Raw genomic sequence first — 19,630 nt, 5'->3', positions numbered from 1 at the left:
AGTTTGAAACTTACATATGCCTGGCTCTGTCCGTTGCTAAAGCTTACTACTTTGGTTTATTTATCGTTATTCCAGCAACGGAGGACTTACCACGTGGTTTCCACTATTTTGCCTTTATTTTAATTAGTTTAGTTTGTTAAAGTCTATGCCATCCTAAACAAGTACTAAAAATGGTGAGCTGTAATTTCCCATTGCTATTACAGTTAACACATTTAAAAGCAAAACCAACAATTTGCAAGAGTAATGCCCAATTACTATTCTTTGTTACTGAGCAATAAATAAAGTAAATAAATGTATACGGCACACTATCACAACAGGGGGGATAACTTGACTATACAAAAATTTTACTCTTATCCAGAGATGGAAGTGGACTGGATTTAAGAGGAACAGCAGCACCACAGCTGCAACTCTTTATTGGACCCCCATATACATTCAGTCGCTCAGAAAATTATATACCCCACTTCATTTAGGGCAGAAAAGCTGCTGAAAAGCATTAAAGGTATTTCTAGTTTTGCAATAAAGTCAACAGGAAAAAAGTGCATGGAAATTGAATTCCACAAAAATACTTTTCTCTTTTTAGTACATTGCAGTATAATAGAGCTCAGTTAGGAAACTGGTCAGCAGCAGAAAAAAATAATAAGGTTAACTGTAACAGAGTTATTAAAACTGGTGTGTGTGTGTCTTAACTGCTCAGAGTCGTACAGTAGGCAAATGCAGATTTGGGGAATCAAACCCTGGAGTGCATGAAGGCGATGAAGTAGTTTTCATAACAATAGCTTATAGCTTTAATCCTCTATGCCATGATCATATATTTTGCCTGTTCCTGATTTTGCCTCATACTTTTATTCTGTTCTTCCTAAAATTTTTAAATTTGAATTTTTCTGGCAAATCATTGTGGACTGCAGTCAATAAATAATAGCAGACATTTATTTATGTATGTGTGTGTGGGTCATCAACTGAAATAAGACTTTGGAGGGCAGGGGGTTGAGGGAGCAGGGGTCTCATAGATTAAAAGCAGTCCATGGCCCAAGGTGTACTTAATCACCTACTTTACACAAGCAAGTGTGCAGAAATTGCTTCAGTTGTCAGTAATACCTATATCTGATGAAAGTTCAGTGTGTGCGTGTGTGTGTGTGTGTGTGTGTGTGTGTGTGTGTGTGTGTGTGTGTGTGTGTGTGTGTGTGTGTGAAGTATAATTCTTTCTTGTCCATTTGTGTTGCCATAAATATGTCTATTTACCAGTTCTGGTATTTCTTATCTTTTGCAATAAGCCCATGCATCAAAGGAGTGGAAAGAATAGATGCTACTGGCCTTTGCCTCTGCTACTCCTGAGCTCACTATTTATTTAATACACTTCATATGAGCATTTGTTGAGCTACAAAACACTTCAGCATGATTGAAAGCATGACCATTCTTTCCTCCTTCTGCTTTGCCAGTGACTCAGCCATTAATACAAGAATGATCTATGCTCTCTGTGTCAAGTGTTATTTAAGCAGAAGCAGATGTTGAGAAGGAAGAGAAAAAAATACTTAAGTTACCTTTGCTTCAAGTCTTTTGGGATGTCAGTCATGTTGAATATTGGCTGTTCTGTGTGATGCTGCTAAGGTCAGATGTTTAAGAAGTTCTCAAGAGTGCTTATACATAGTGGGAAAACATCTCCTTCATATGTAGAAATGTTGACTTACTAGTATTTAGTGATAAAGAATCTAAGTATTAATTGTGAACTTGAACTTATAACCATGGTACATGATTTACCTGTAATCTTGCAGAACCACTTGGCTAACCCATGCATTAACATGACATGGCATTTACATAGTAGGATTTAGGCTTATATCTAGCTACAGGTTGGCAGATTTACAAGTGCAGAGGACATTAATCATCTATAGTGAGCACATTTTATGGGCTATTATCCTGGATTATTTTCTCCTTATTGCAGTATTAAGAAACAGACTGCATCCTGTTATAAGCAGTACCTGGATGAAGTAGCCAAAGCTATTAGCAAGGCCTGAAGAATGCCTCTGATGTAGACTATGGGGTTCTTCTTGGTAATTAAGAAGTACATCATGGGTAAGATGAAAAGTCCATGTACCACCAAACCGCATACCACTGTGATGGCGTAAAATCCCAACTTCTTCCCAATGGCTGAAGGGTCATCCATTTCCAGGATTTTGCCAGCAATAAGGAACACAATTCCAAATGGGAAATACCTTAAATTTAAAAAAAATTATATTAACATGTGGATTCCAGGCAGAGATACGTGCACCAAACAGTTAAAACACACAATAAAAACTGTGCAAAAGTAAACAAGATCATTTGTGAATCACATCTCACTGCAAAATCATTATATGAAGTTCTGTGCTCTACATCTTTCTATACAAAATATTTTGTAGGTTAAACAAACATCTGTTACTTTTTTCCTGAATCATAAAATACATTCATGTACATGCTGAAAAGAAAATGTGTGGTCTGAAACATTTACAGACACAATTAGTTTACACATTCTCTTCAGCTTGTGGGTCAGTTGAGCATTTTACAGGAACTATGTAATTTGGTTAACCACAGCCTATAGAAGTAAGGATATGGATTTTCCAAAAGTGTTTTACTGGAGAAAAAAAAAACTTAATGGAGAAAGTAACATGCAAAACTTATGATAGTTATAGTTCAAGAATGCCAGCATTTTTCCAATGGAGTTCCCTATTATAATTATATGATGGCTAAAGGTTTTGTTTTGCAGCATTGCTTGATACATAATTTCTAGGTTTCCATACAAAGAACTGTTATTTCATGAGGTGACATTGTACATAACTGTAATCAAAGTTAAATTATCTGTAGCAAAGCAAAACAGCATGGATAATCTTACCTCATAATGTTTTTGACACTTTAACATTTTCTGCTTCATTCTTTAGTTAACAAATAACAGTCTAAGCAGGTTAGCATTCTAAAAATAAGATACTTCTAAAGAAGTTGCTTAATCTAACTTCTGCTATAAGAAACTGTAACTATAAACCTTCACTTAAAACTGGTCGCAAACATATTTTGTCTCGTGTGGGTTTCATGTTATATACAGTAATGTATGCTCCAGTCCTGTTGAATATTTCCGCACTAAATTATTTGTGTATAACTATGTTTTTATCACCTCCCAGTTCCATTTATTCCATGATTTATATTATATTAATTCACTCTAAAAGACCTACACTTTCTGATGAAAGAGTAAGTAGTAACCTTTGGACTGGAACATAACCTCCTTACCACACATGATACAGTTTTTGTTGCAAGAGTTATTGTTAAGGTGCGTTATTCTTCACTTTATTTTGTAGCGAAGGACGGTCCACTGATTTTTTTTCTTGGAGCCATGCCATAACATCATGAAAGATGGATCCTACAACGCCTCCCTACCTAAGCTACTGTGGAGCCTACTGTAGTTCCACACCAATTACATCAACAGACGAGTCTTATTTTCTAGAAATACGAGTTACCAATGTTGACTGTTTAATGTTCAAAGAAAGCAGACTCATAGCCTTTCAGCGCTGTGTACACTTTCATTTGATACCAGTTTCTGTTTCAAGTTATTAATATAATTATTAACATACGGTATATATTCATCATATGTCTGGGAAGATAATTCAAATTTTCTCTGGTACCAAGTACACCCTTTGGTCTGAAGAGCCATTTCTGAGCTCTTTGTTGACCAGCTATGTGAAATGTTGACCCACAATGTGCTCAGGTGGGTGATGCCTGAGATATTTACAGAAATATGCTATTTAGGTATATATGCATATTTTATTACTAAACAAGTATAAATATCTGCAATCTGGTATTAGACAGAAAGTGGGTAACTTTTGACAACTTTTACAGCCTTACATAAGTTTTCATTAGATAGCAGTAAGTGTTACATTTATATTCTAGCTAGGTCAAGTTATTATCAAACTATTAATATGATACATATTCAGAATTTGGCATTAAAAAACACACACACACACACACACACACACACACACACACACACACACACACACACACACACACACACACACACATCTTCTCACTCACTGACCATTGTATTTTAGTCAAGAGACATTCCTAACCTATGTGCTGAATTGTCCTGCGATATGCTGTCCCAACATGCCATTATGTGAACACTGTAGAAATATTTACATAAAGTATGGATTCATGTTATTTTTTTTTACTAAACAAGTGAAAATTATCTCCAAAGTAGTAGTGCTTAGATACCATTAAAGTTTTCCAGCATTATGCAAGCTTTGATTTGATATTATGGAGTACCATATTTATTTATTTATTTATTTATTTTACATTGTTTACCACGAAAGTCCGACTGGGATAAATACCAGTTTTCAGTGGAGGCCCAGGGAGAAATGCTCCACATTTAATAAAAAAAAAAAAAAAAATTATATAAAATAACAATTTATAATCTCAAATATGACAATACGTAAAATATAATATTTTGTCATTGCAACTGACATATAAAATATGAAATATTGTAAAATCCTTCTAGATGAATTTACTACCATAAATAATATAGCACATATTCATAACAGTCAACAAAATGAAAAAAATATTTCACTTACTGACCACTATACATTTATAAAAACATATGAAAAATATATATACTGATAAAAAGTCATGAATATCTGTTCTGATGAAGTCTCCTTATGAAGAGATGAAAGTACTAAATATGTTTTTATGTGTTGTCATTTGAGTTTTTATTAAAGTGTTTTCGTATGTGGAGTCGACCGTTCATGACTTTTTATCACTATACATTTATGTCAGCTGCTACTCAAGATGTGCGCCGAATGGTCGTGTGAAATGCTGTGCCACAGCAGTACTATGTTGGCACCTGAGATATTTTCATAAAAATACAGATATGCATGCATATCATACCCATTGCAAAAGAAACAGAGTGCAAAGGATAAGTCCAGATAAAATCACTTTAGCTAGCAGATCTAGGAGACTCTCTCTCTGATACTCTCCCTGTGGGAGGAATAAAGACTCCTTACTGACGTTTCAAGTAGTTTATTTAGTTAAGTAGGTAGCTGGCCAAGTGTTCTTGTTCTAATGCATTACATTCACCCCTGTCAGTTATTTAAAGGCAGTTTTAGACAATGGTGGGAGGATCCAGGGGAGCTGATTAGAGGAAAATGTTGTTTTTTGGAGCAGCAGAATGATCAGGGGGCGGTCTGCATTTAATATGAACAGACATGTGACAAACAGATTGGTTTCTGCACTGTGATGTTTGTCCATCAGGAAATATTAATGTTTTCTTTCATTAATGACCTAGAGAAGGAAGGGTGAATGCTGTGATATTTTTGTATATATTTTACAAACAAAAAAAGGATGAAAATGGGCAAGGCCCAATCAGATGGTTACATTGTGAGTGCTTGAATTCAGCTCAGAATACTTCAGTAAGAAGAAGGAATTATTTATATAAGCTAAAGTGCAAGGTATCCTTAGCTCTGAGAGAAAAAAAAAGACAGCTACAGCTTAACTGTATGAAATGTCTATATGTGAATGTAAAGCAGACTGACCCTACTGTATGGGTTAACTGTATGGGAACTGATTGAAGCAAGATGAATTAGAATCCATAGAGACCTGTAAGATCTTAACGAATGGATTCAGTGGTAACACTAATCTGTACAAAGAGTTGAAGAAGTGATTGTTATTTTGCCAAATACATTTTTTCAGTGCTAGATGATAATCAGTGATTTTTTCAGTTTAAACCAGATGATAAAACTTTCAAGTAATTTACCTTTAAAACAACATTAGCAGAAGACTTAGACAATTACCTGGCAGTTCATAAGGTCCAGAGGTCTTTCAAAGAGCCGCAGTTGATACAACTATAAGTTTAGATGAAGTTGTGAAAATTTAAGTTTAAAATTAAATAAACCAAAATGCCAAAGGGATGTGTCATCTCTGAAATACAAGTAACCTTCTTAAAGCTATAGGTTCACAAACCTGTGCTGGTAAGGTGCATACTATTATAAGTGTGGAAATTACAACAAATAAATATACATTAATGTGATTAATTCACATTATTGTGGTTAATGTGATTAACATGATTAATGTGATTCTTAAGTTGTATTTTATTTAGACCCTAACTAAGCAGTCAGCTCTTCAAAAGTTAAAGGACCCAATTACAGAAGGAGCTAACACACATAGCAATGATTCCCAATCATTTTGACCACTTCTCAGTGGTTATCTAGTACAGTATCTGAATCACCACACAGTTGCTTGGGACTCTTGATTCTTCCAACATCCTGAACCCTTATCCTCCTAAGCACTGTAACTGTTATACTCAAATAGTATTTTATATAGCTCAGTGGAGAACTGCCCTTGTTATTATATTGATAAAACTGAGACCATTAAAGGAAAGGATTTATGAACTCTTTCATGACATAAGGGTGAATAAGCAAGAGAATGCAATATGGAAACACAAACAAGAATCTAGTGATCATGCCTTTGTTGTTTTTTTTGTTTTTTTGTTTTTTTCTTTCTAATAGGTTCTATAGAAATGGATGATAAGGGGGGACCATGGAAAATTAGATTAGAGAGATAAAGAACTGCAGTGGCAGTTAAAAACACTCACAACTGGCCCCTATGGATTAAATGATTCAGTGTCTTTAGCATGCATTTTAAAAATGAAATTTTTACAATACTAGATAAGTAAAGTTTTTTAACAGCTGTGGTACTATATTAATTCAGTTTTAAACATTTACTGCTTAAGCAAACAAACAGTTGTGTTTTATGGAAATGTTATGACTTTATATTGCTGATGGAAAAATAAGGGCAGGGATTTTAAGATATATAAGGAAATAACATGTAATTTTATCAACTTGGATGAAGTCCCAAGTCCCAGGATGTAAGGGACAAAAGTGCTTAGTTTTTTATGTGTATTTGGATTAAAGCCGGTGTAATTACATTAGATTATGGACTGTTTGCTTATTCACTGAGTTGCTACTGCTGTACACAAGTAAATATGGTGATATGCCATATGGTTCTTGGGATAATTATATGTTGATTCAGATATCGTACTAGTTAACCATTGAGAAGTGGTAAAAAAGACTGTGATATCATCACTACTGGTGTAAGGTCCTTCCATAGTTGGGGTCCTTTAACTTTTGAAATTTATTTTATTTATTTATTTTACAATGTTTACTAGGAAAGTCCAACTGGGCAATAAACTCCTTTTCAGTGGAGGCCCAACAGAAAAAAATTGCAAATGTTATAATGCAAGATAATAGGAAAGTTACAATAATAATATTATACACATACTATACAAGCAATGTAAAAAAGTAATGAAGTAAACATAAAAAGACCAATTTAAGGAAATAGGTTATAAAAAGTCATGAAGTATATTAAAAAAATGAATAAAGATCAGCAACAGGTAAAAAAAATTGAAAATGAATATAGTGTAGTAGCAAAGAATGCAGCATTCTTTAGCTTACACAAAATAGGCATAGTTAAAGCAGATGAAGATAAAAAGATAAAAAGATTAAAAGATGATAATAATTGTGCTATCCCGCTCAGCTCTAAACTGCAAAGTGCCCCCTGGATGATTTTAAATACTTGGGGATTCAAAAAAATCACCTGAAAGCTCACTGCAAACCTACCAAAACACTTTATAAATAAGAAAGTCAGTACTCACCTGAATATTTTCATTCTGTGGGGTGTAGTTTATCCCTGTTTTACTCATAGTTTTTATTCTTCTTCATCCCGGTTCCTCCTTAACTACATTCAGTTACCTTCTCCAATGATGCTTTGTGCCATTCAAAAGCTATCGTAGCTGGAGCCATTTTGTTTTCCAATTTCTCTTTCACTCTGGTCTCCGTAAACTCCAGTCTCCCCTATTGTCCTATCCTGGGAAGGTACACACTAAATAAGCAAGTATTTTTTCTTTTTTATTATTATTGTGTTTGCTTTTTAGAAATGTACTTGGCAATGTCTCTGTGAAAGCTTTTTGTATACCAAAAAGATAATCCATCGTTTTTAATTGCAGGCATAGTTCATTTCATGTAGTGCTGTAGCAGTAGCTTGGATTCGGTATACTTTTGTACTTTGACTGCAATTTAGTTTAAGTTTCTAATTGAGCTATGCAATAGTTCTGTGAAGGCATTTTATTTCTCAGGATGTTAATTCATGTACCTTTACTGTAATCTATTTTAAGTTCAAAATGAGCTATGTGAGAGTTCTTTGGATGCATTTTATTTTGCAGGACATTAACCCAAGGTTTTTACTGCAGGAATACTATACTGTGCATAATGTTGTAACTGTAACTCATAATTTGTAGACTGTTGTTCCTTTTTCCTGTATCTACTTTAAGTCTCTTTAATTCTACTTTGAGCATACTAAAAACTATTTGTCCATAATGCAACTTTACTGAAATAGACAGACTAAGAGCATTGTTTATTGGTAGTCACTGTGCATAGTTTAAATGGTGACCAGATTATAACTGCTATGGTAGGGATTCATATATTAAGTTAATTATGCAACATACACCCTATCGCTGTTGACAGGATTTTATAGCTGTACTTGTTGTGTCTTTTAGGGGTCGCCACAGTGGAACTCTGGTCCGCTAATGATTGGTAGTTGATTTTTACGTGCTGAGTTGCCAGCCCTGATGCACAACCTTCAATGAAGGTATGCCCATTCACGCATGTCTCCACGCAGAAGACGCTCTAGCTGAGAATTGAACCGGACAGCATCTTACTGTGAGGTGACAATGCTACCCAGCACCACCACCGCGGTTTTTATTTTATAGCTGTACTGCTTAGTCAAAAATAAGAACTTTCTGATATTATCGATCTTAGCTTTAGATGTATCATAGCTTCTTTTGTGTTGGTTCTGTAGCTACTTAAAAATAAATATCTATCTCACATTATATGCCTTGAGCTCAGTATGGTAATTACCTGACTCTCTCCTTCTAACTTGTTCCTTCCTCTTTTTTTTCTTCCTTAGTTCTGCTACCCCCTCAGCTCTAAACTACAATGTGCCCCTGGTGATTTTAAACATTTGGGGATTTAAAGCTTACTGCAAACCTGCCAAAATGCTTTATCAATAAGAAAGTGTATCTAAATGTTTTTTCCTATCAATCAGCTATTCAATATGCAATGTTTTTTGGCTTTAATAGTTATTTTAATATTATGTGTTTTTAGCACTTGTAATCTATATTGTGTGCACACATCCCCACCAAGTGTGGCTATTCCCCTCCCAGCTTAATTTAATTAAGAATTGTAATTGCAGCAGTTTCTGATTCTACTGTGTTTAGTTGAGGAGTACAGAATGACATTAAGCTTATTGTATATTCTTTAATGCTGTGTATGTAATCTTATATACCCTATTACTGTGCTCCCAATATTTAACTGGCCCCATAACAAGCATTTTAAACAGATTTGCTGCTGCCTCACTGATATTTTTTTTCTGAGTACTTACCTGAAGATTCACAGTCTCTGGGCTGTCATCCCATGCTGTTTGCCCTCCAGGCCCACTTTGCTCCCCTACCCTGCCCCCAAATCTCACCTACCCCCACTACCTCTAAATTTAAACCTATCCACACCACACCCCTTCCTCTGTTAGCTCCACCCTCCTCATCCATACACTCTATCTCTCAACATGTTCTATTAATATCACACTAGCATCCTATCTACATACTACTCCCTTCCTTCATTTCTACAAACTTTATTACTCTCCTCCAGATATCCATGTAGGTAGTTTTTCTGATTACCTCTCTAATCATCCTTCATCTAAAATAACTCTCCTTACTCTCCTATCACTGATGTTCTTCTCTGTCTCTTCACTTTCATCATATCTAGTCCCTATCCGACCTATGCTGATGTCTCCTTCAGACACTACCTCTTACACCAATAACACAAATCACTACTCATAATCCATCACTACTCATCTGTTTCACACAGACAACATATTGTACTTTAAACATAAACTGTTTCAGACACAGCTATACCTGTTTAGCATTACAATTACTGACAATTTAACCAAAATGAAATCTTATCTTTACTATACAACCTTGGAATTCCTCCAGCTCTGTGGTGACATCCACCTTAACACTGGTCCCAACATCACAAAACATACTTAAATTTATCTCAGTAAACACACATAACAAGTGCAACAAAATCTCTGAGTAGCATGCTTGGATAACTGCACAATCTCCTGGCATGCTAGTAATCACTGAAACCTGGCTTAAACTGCACATAAAAGATACCAAAGTGCTTCCACCTGGCCTTAATATGTTCAGAGCTGATCGACTTAAAAGAAAAGGAGTCAGTGTTGCAATAATATATTCTGCTTCTATCTCCTTAACGCCTCATAACCAATCTATACCCTTCTTTGACAAAGCTGAACTACTGATCACCTACCTTAAATTAAACAACAATAAAATTCTCTGCATTATAGCTTTATACATACCCCCTGGCAATAAGTTATCAACTCTGGGAAGTATCCTGTCATGGGTGTCAAAAAATATCTCTATGGAAACAGTAATATTAGGTGATGGCAACACTGAATGGCAGAAACTTAACTTACAATTCCCCACAAATAACAAAAACCTATTTGGATTTTCTCAACTAATTACTCACCCAACCTTTACCAGTTCCACAAACCAAATTGGCTCAATTATTGACTGGATGTTGGTCTCCCATCCTAGCAATTTCTCTGTTTCCAAAACACTTCCATCTTCTATCAGTGATCACGACCTCATCTGAAAAACTAGACTTATCTCTTATCTCTCATTCATGCAGACAACATACTTACAAGACAGTATGAAACCTATCCCACTTTGACCAGCAGCCTTTACAATTATATCAAATTCCATTAATTGGTCCTTCCTTAAATACTCCCCCCACTAGATGATGCAGTTGAACAATTTAATTCTACATTCCTAAACACTTTAGACAGTTTAGCTCCCACCAGAAGGAAAAGAGTGAAACCCAACTATACCCCTTGGCTTTCTGTCTATACCAGATCACTCATTCAAAAAATGTGACAAGACTTGGACAACTTACCTAAAACGTAAGACTCATAATAATTTACATTATTTCAAAGCACTGTGTAACCTTGTAAAGAAACAGATTGATTTACATAAAAAATCCTATGCAAAGCTACAAGATGAGCACAAATCCAGTCTAAAACCCTTCTGGCACACTATCAAAAATATCCTACACCCAGGAAGTCAGTCCTCCTCCAACCCTCCTGTGATAGTACCTCCCCTGACGTAGCATCTCAATTTCACTCTTACTTCATAGATAGCATAGCTCCATCACTAACAAATTCCATCCATCACCCTCTACTTTTACTTAACCTCCTATTACATGTCACTCCACATTTTCCCTTCAACCAGTTCCCACGTCCTTCATCAAATACCTCTTGTTCAAGCTCAAGCCATGTTCCCCCACTGCAGTCAATCTTCCTAATGAATTCCTAAAACTTGCTGCCAACTCAATTACTTACCCAGTTTCCATAATCATTAATAGATCTATCAGGAAAGCTTATGTCCTCTCCTTGTGGAAAGAATCCTTTATCCTTCTCCTCCCCAAAGGTGGCACCTCCACAGAAATTTCTGACTTTAGGCCAATTGCTATTCTTTCACAACTATCCAAACTTCTAGAAGAACGTATCCATAAGCAACATTTTCAATACATACTTGGTAATAACCTTCTGTCTCCCACCCAACATGGATTCAGACCAGCACACAGTACTATCACAGCTCTACTTTCCTTTACTGACACTGTCAACAAAGCTCGTGACTCAGGAAACTTTGTCTCTTCTCTGTTCCTAGACTTATCCAAGGCCTTTGATACTGTCTCCTACTGCAAACTCTTATCCTAACTATCTCTTCTGGGATTAACTGAAATATCCTTACAATGGTTCACTAGTTATTTCTCTAACAGATATCAGTCGTTCAAATGGAACTCTAACTTCTCTCCTTACTTACCAGTCAGCACTAGGGTACCGAAGGCTCAATACTAGGTCCAGTCTTCTTCAGCATTTTTATTAACCATCTTAATACTGCCACCAAACAAGACACCCTAATCCTGTATGCCAACAACTCTACATTAATCTGCTCCACCAGGAATTTTTCTCATCTACAGAGCTTAACTCAAGAAGCATTCAATCCCATTGAGTCTTGGCTCACCAATAACCAACTACTACTTAACTCCCAAAAAACTAAACTTCCTTCTTAGTCTTTGTAACCAGTGCTGATATGTAATTTTGTTTAAATTGTACTGTGGAGCTTTTATCCCTGGGCCTCCTCCGAAAATGGGCTCATACCCAGTCAGACTTTCCTGGCAAACAAATGTCAAATAAATAAAATAAATAAATAAATCTTGCTGGGGCCATTAGTACAGTGGGTCATGACACCTATCTCCCCTCAGGATAGGAGGGCCAGTAACAGTCACTAACTCCCACCGTTCCCTACCTTGACCCTTTCAGTGCCTGATCTGGTAATTAAACCCAAGTCATCTGGGTCATAGAAAGGGCCCTTATCTATCAATGTCAGAAGGATGAGGCTCATGACAGCTTTATACACTAAGAAGTATAATGACAGGACATAAGAAGATCTTTGCAATTCAAAGTCCAGAATTCATGTCAGCTTCTGTCCTACCAGGATACCAATCACAATTAGGACAAAAGAATGGGATGCATGGGGCTCTCATTGCTATAAGAGGTTTTTGACCTCTGCATATCTAGAAAAGCTTTGACAGGATATCTAGACCTTTGAAAAGCTGGCCAGAAAAGATGGGGGACATTGATCCCTGACACCCCTGGTGAAAGATAATGCATATCAATCTCTCAAGACTAAAGGGTAAGAGTACTGCTGCCAGCTTACATGGGTTTGAGAGGTACTGATTGCCTCTAGTGTTCACAGGGAACCAGCAGGGCTCCACTGAAAGCTTGGCTTAGGAAGGCACACGAGTCTCTGGTAAGTTAAGTGGAATGGCTATGTTCACTCTTAGGGTTTTTAGGAAATTGCTGTCACCACTCTTTGTAAGAAAGATGAGGCAGCATGGATCACTGAGTTCAGAAACAGAAGGCATATTTTAATTCCTTTTTTCTAGTAATTGCTTTACTGAATACTATAAAGGAGATAATAGAACTCAATGTATGGACTGCAGGAGTAAATGCTAATTGTGTGTTAATGCATGTGTACCTAAGTCACTGTTTTAGTAGTGATTCAGAGTCAGGAGCAGTGTTTTTTGTAAACTGTAGTTCAGTATAACATATCACTGGTTCCAATATGCAGTTTCCAGTTGTAACTGAGATTATTGTTCTTCATTACTGGGTCAATGCAGAAAACCTGGTAGTACTAAGGCATCCCATGGATACCAGGAAAAAAGAGTTACAGTGTCAGATACATATTACAGGAGTAGAATCCACAAGATGTATTTGTTTCTGGCTGCACATTAAGAGCTACCAAAAGTAACTGCAAATATGCTCAGACAAAAAAATTATCTAATTCTGATAGAAACGAAATGAAACACAAGCATGGAACCAAATTAAAACTACTTAAGAAGAAAGGTAAGGAAAAAATATCAGAAATTGCTGCTAAGAAATGTATTGTTTTATTAAAGTTTTTAAACCTAGATAAAGAAAATTGTCCAAACAGACTGTAGGAATGACTAGGGGTGAAAGACTGAGAAGCCTAAAAAAACAAGACTTCTTAAAAAGAATCTATTCCCTTTCTGAAATATGTTTGCCGGGAAGATGAGAGAGTAGGATATTTCCTGCCACCATACACTGTGCAAAGATGGAAAAAAACAACACTACAGAGCAAACATGAGGAAAAGAACCATACAGGGTTTGAAAGGTTTTGTGATTCTTAGCCCAAGTTCTTCCTAACTGACACCATCTTGTTATTGGTAGATATATTTTCTACTTCGCCACTTTCAAATATATTCTTTAAATTATTGCATGTTTTAAAAACATATATGGGGCATTCTCCTAATATATCAAAAAATAATGCATTAGATTTGAAAATGTTCCAATTAATGTTAATAATATTTTTGGTGTTATTAATACCTTTATCAAAGTGTAAAAGTATAGCTCTCTCATATGCCATTTTAGAGGTAACATTACCATTGGCCTGTAAGGTTGGAACTCTACCATCAGTTCCCTTACTGGAACCCAAAAGTGGTGGATACCTAGTAGCCCTCTGTACAACAACAAATGTAATGATTTTATCCAAACATTTCTCACTGTATCTCCTCTCAGTAGCATATGTTTGAGTTTATCAATCTCTTGTTAAAAAGTAAAATTATCCAGAAATCATAACTGACAACCTAATATACTGTCCCTTCACCAAACTGACCTTCTGTTTGTGTGGATGATAGCTCTGAAAATGTAAGTAGGATTTGCTAAATGTGGGTTTCCTGTAAATATTTGAGAAAAATTGTAAGATATAAAGATAAACAAATGTTAGTGACATGCAAAACAATGCACACTACACATTTTGCAAAAATATCCCACCTATGCTGTCTACGCAGACTTAATATGCAAACTGAAAGAATTCATAAGTTGCTTCTAAATGTAAGAAAGCCTTCCTTTGTATCCCTGCATGTCACAGAGTTGTAACCTGATAAACTGTAACTCAGAGTGGTATTGGTGCTCTAACTGTTGTCACTCCTACTGGATGTTTCTATTATACTTATGATTGTGGTCCATGGAATTAGTATAGTGGGTGGTGGAGCAAAGTTCCTCTGGTATAAGGGGTTGGGGAAGACTGCTTGTCCCCTGCAAAAAACTAATTTTGTGTTTTTGCATGGATTTGTTTCATCAAACAGTTGTGATAGACTAGTTGTAAAGTCAGGAAAAAGGCGGGGAGCTGCTGCCATCTATGGAAAGACCCTGCCATTGTTAAGTAAGGAGTTATCTTATTTATTCATTGCTCTTGATTACTGGGATCATCTGAATGGGTCAACATTACCTATCTTCAGTAGAGGTCCAGTGAGAAAATGTCCATTTACAAACAGAAATTTTACTTGTACTAGGCGTTCACAACAGTGTTTAACAGTGCAAATATGTATTCATAGTATAATTGCTAAGAACTCCAGGGCATGTAACATCATCTCTAAAGGCAGCTGAAAGATTTATTATAAATATGCATAATGAGTGCATGTTTTAAGAAATAAGTCTTCAAAAATGAAAGAGGAGTACCTACATCAGGTGACCTGAGTTTGATTGATGGCATAGGCAGAGAAGAGTGGATGTACCTATCCTGGAATAGGAGTGAGCATTCTGGATGGAAATCTCACCAAGCTCTGACTGCCAGATTAGATGGAGGAGGAAGGCTAGGAGGTGGGCTGCTCTAAAGTCCCAGGGCATGTGCATCCTCAAATATCTTCCTCTTTCCCACCCAGCTGAACAGCTGATATCAGCACACTTGCAGATGCATTAGAGATAAAGAAAATTGACTAGTCGCCACACAAATGATGGGATCCAGTACTATGTGCTGTGACTCCTGATGGGATTTCTGACTTCCCAGGTGTTACAAAGTATGCATCATAAAGTTGATTCCCTGAGAAGTCAAGGGGTCCACCTTCTCCGAGGGTTACATCAGGGCAAAGTGGGGCTGGAGGTGAGGAGGCAAAAAAACTGAAAGAGGAAAAAGTAATGTTGACCAGCTGAAAAGCAGTATATTTGTCTCCATGCATGGGCACAAACTTGACCTGCAGACGTGGAGCCCTACATTAAAGCAACATGTTGAGCAAGCAAATCTCAAAGCCACTATATCAAGCTCTCCATAGTGAGAAGGAATGGGAAGAGTGCAGCCACAGGCTGCCAGTTTTAGGCACATTCCTCCTAGTGTAATCTGTTTTTGCTGTCTCTCCATGCATGTGAATGACACAGTCACAGGAAGCAGGAAAGTTAGTAGGCTTAAAGAAGAGAAGTAAAAAAGACAAGGCCAAAAAACTGAAATACAAGGATAAACTTCCATTTGCCTTTTTTAATGATAAATACTATCTTTATTGTCTTAATCACTAAGTTTGTTTATATAAAAAGATGGGTAAATTAAGTATGTTAAGGTATAGGAAGCTAGCACCCTGCTAAGGTCCCTAAAGTAAATAGTTTCAGTCTGAATTTAGCAAGCAGATTAAACTATCAGTAATTTAGTCTTTTACACCAGCCACAAAACTGTATAAAACACAACATTATACACACAATGGCATTTCACTACTCCCTGCAGCTGTTTAAGTAAAACCATATCTAATATAAGTTAGAGAAAAAGAAGTTCTCAAGTAGAAAGTCTATGTATGTGGCATACTTATTTGGCTTCATTTTATGTAGCTCTGGACGTAGTAATTTGTATAAAATGAATTTCAGCTAATTACTGAAAACCAGTAACAGTCATTTTATACATGGCTGCATTTAGAACACGCTTAGCTTGCTGTAATGCACCTGATGCGCATTACAGACTACCTCTGAAATACTTAAGGGCACTCACCACTGCCTCTGAAATATATAAGTGCACTCACCATACAGCAACAGCCACAATCTTCATAACAGATTCATTTAGGCACTGACAGAAACTGACCACTGGAATGCCACTGCTACCCATTCGACCCAGCATTATTCCTGTATACAAATATAAAATGCCAAGTCAATAAATGAAGGTCCATGAGTTCAGTGTTTCAATACAAACATAATCACATGCAGGGTGAAGAACACCAGCTCAAATATATTGTTAATCAGAGGAAAGAACACTGGATAGTCAGTGGAAATCCATACATTAACTAAAATTTGCAGAATTTCATAATTTCTAATATACCATGGCCAAACAGAAAAGAACTGTAAGTGAAATAGCTGGTATATAGTGATGTAATGCATTCTTTAACCTTATGATTGGGGGGAAGCAGAACAGTTTGACCTTGGACTATTTGACCCCAATTAAATTTAATAAAAGCATTTTAATACTTAATATTTAAATTATGAATTTTATATAGGAATTGAATATATGATTTAACATTGTAATATGTAAATATTCATTTATTTAACATAGTATTTAATATCTAAATATCATTAATTTAATTAACAATAGCTTTTAACATGTTAACAATGAAATCAATCATGAATTTTTCATAGGAAGTTAACATATTTAACAAGCATATTTAAAGATTTACTTAGTGTATCTCAAGTTTTATTCAATTTGTATGCATTTAATTGTTATTAAAGCTGGTTTTATTCTTCAGACAGTGTTCCATTTTTTTACTTTACTAATGTGAGTTTTCTATGATTGTACCAGATTACAGACCAGTAATGTGAATAATATTTTATTCTGTTTAATAACAGGTTATTTTCTGCGCATTTGTGTATGATTATCATATGTTTTCTCTATTCTTGATGAATGTTATAAACTACGATACAGCCGTATTAACTAGGTCATAACAGTACTATCAAACTGTATTAAAAGTGTTTCAGATCTAGATATGGAATGTGTTAATGCAGGGGTCAAAATGTCCAAGGTCAAAACATCCCATACCCTGATTGGGGTGTTGTAATATTTACACATTAGAGTTATAGGACAAATAATTGCCATATACTTTAATAGCTTCAATAAGATATTAAAATAAGATAGATTATCTAAACAAAGAACACAAAAACTCAATTATTTCACAGAAACAATACTAGCCCTAGCCAATACAAACATCTCCAATAGCCCTGCCCCAATAACTCCCCATCTCAGTAAACCCTCTCAAAACAACCTCAGTCTATTTACACTACAACCAGTAACAGTAAATACTGTAAACAAACTACTGCTCAAACTAAAACTACCTTAGCTGCAGACAAACTACCAGCCAAATTTCTGAAAGTAGCTGCTGATGGAATAGCTTACCAAGTAGTAATACTCATAAACAGGTCTATGTCAGAGTGCATAGTACCTTCTATCTGGAAAAAAATCCTATATAATACCCTTTCACAAAGGAGGCAACTCAACCAATTTTAGCAACTACCACCCAATCGCCAAAATCCTAGAGAAGGTGGTCCATACTCAACTCATGAACTACCTTAACACTCATAATCTGTTATCAATCACACAACATGTATTTCGCCTCCATCATACTACAACTTTACTAATGCAGTCAACCAACATAGAAATTCAGGGCAATTCGTATCTGCCATATTTCTAGACCTGTCCAACTCATTTGATATGCCACATCAAACTGATCAAAGTCCTCTCCTCCCTAAAGCTTAATGCTTCCACTGTTACCTGGTTCCAAAACTACCTATCAGACAGACAACAGGCTGTACTATGACAACATCACCTGTCCCCTCTCCTCCCAGTCTCCCTAGGTGTCCCACAAGGCTCGATCTTAGGACCACTATTTTTCTCCCTCTTTACCAACCAACTCCACAACTCCACTCACCAAGCATCTGTGATACAATACTTAGATGACGCTACCTTCATATGCTCTGCCCCCACCATACAGAACCTCCACACCATAACCCATAACTCATTTCTATCAGTGGAATACTGGCTTACCATTTCTCAACTCATTCTAAACCCAAATAAAACCAAGCTCCTCCTCTTCTACCCCTCAAGAACACCTACAACACTACCAGTTTTCACCCTAGAGTCCAAAAACAAAACTATTATGACTCCTGTGACACATTGCTAGGGGTTGAAATTGACAACAATCTAACATTTGATATCCGCATAGCCCAAACTATCAAAAAGTTCAAAAAATTAGGCTTTCTCTAGAGAAACAAGAAAGTTTTAACCAGATCTACAAAAGCTACCCTTTCCCGGATACACTTCCTGTCACCCCTACTCTACGTCTCCCCTATACTAACCAACCTACGCAAATCAGACCTTACTAAACTAGACTCCTGTTACAATAAAATAGTCAAATTCACTACAAACTCCCCCTACAAAACACACCATTGCACAGCCCTTAGACAACTAAACTGGCTAGAACTTCCTCAGCTCCTCCAATACAAGCAACTAACCTTCACCCTTAAAATACTCCATGAACCAGATAAAACCCCAGCCCTTCAAGATCTCATGTAACCATACATCACCACTAGACCACTCCATTCCAGTGACAAACTCCTAGTTAAATCCAAAAAAGCTAACAACTCAGCTGGAGAATCCTTATTCTCTAACATCATTCGTAAAATATGCAATACACTACCCAGTTCCATCACTTTCATCTGCACCATAGTACAATTTAAAAAACTTCTGTTACTTCACTTAGAAAAATCCTGGCTTTGCTCTTGCTACCCACCTGACTAACTCTATATTCCCCACTTTTTATACACACCCTCTGACTTTCTTTAGATCTACACTTTACAGTGCGATCTTATGATGCCTTCTTCCTTCTCTATATATACTTACTCTTTTACCAAAATCATTTCAAGTCTTCCTCAAAAATATCATAGTGTGTTTCTAATATATATGCTAGTCTAGTTTGTATAATACCATATACTTTTTGATGTACAAATTTTGTTAAAATTGCTAAGGTGTCATCTCTTTCGGTTATTTATATTTCCAATGTGTACTTTCATTGCTGACGTGTACTCTGTAATTTTCTTGTGGTATAATGTTTGTTTGTTTTTTCATATTGTTGTAGCTTTTCTCCCTGGACCTTCACTTCAAAATGGACCT

At 36.1% G+C, this 19,630-nt stretch overlaps 1 protein-coding gene across 2 annotated transcripts in view; it reads right to left on the bottom strand.

The window, feature by feature from the left end:
- SLC1A7 (solute carrier family 1 member 7) overlaps window positions 1-19,630 on the bottom strand; it is a 941,247-nt gene that overhangs the window by 342,995 nt on the left and 578,622 nt on the right. For both annotated transcript variants that reach the window (XM_044085451.1, XM_044085450.1), the window contains 2 exons: window positions 16,500-16,599; window positions 1,974-2,207 (listed from right to left, as the gene is read on the bottom strand). In XM_044085451.1, coding sequence (XP_043941386.1) covers window positions 1,974-2,207; window positions 16,500-16,599 — 334 coding nt within the window. The remainder of the gene's footprint in view (window positions 1-1,973; window positions 2,208-16,499; window positions 16,600-19,630) is intronic.

The sequence above is a fragment of the Protopterus annectens genome, chromosome 10.part0 (genome assembly GCF_019279795.1).
Source record: "Protopterus annectens isolate FY-2018-M chromosome 10.part0, PAN1.0, whole genome shotgun sequence".
Lineage (NCBI taxonomy): Eukaryota > Metazoa > Chordata > Ceratodontiformes > Protopteridae > Protopterus > Protopterus annectens.
Note: the sequence above shows the minus strand (reverse complement) of the source record. Positions and strands in the feature narration are given on the sequence as shown.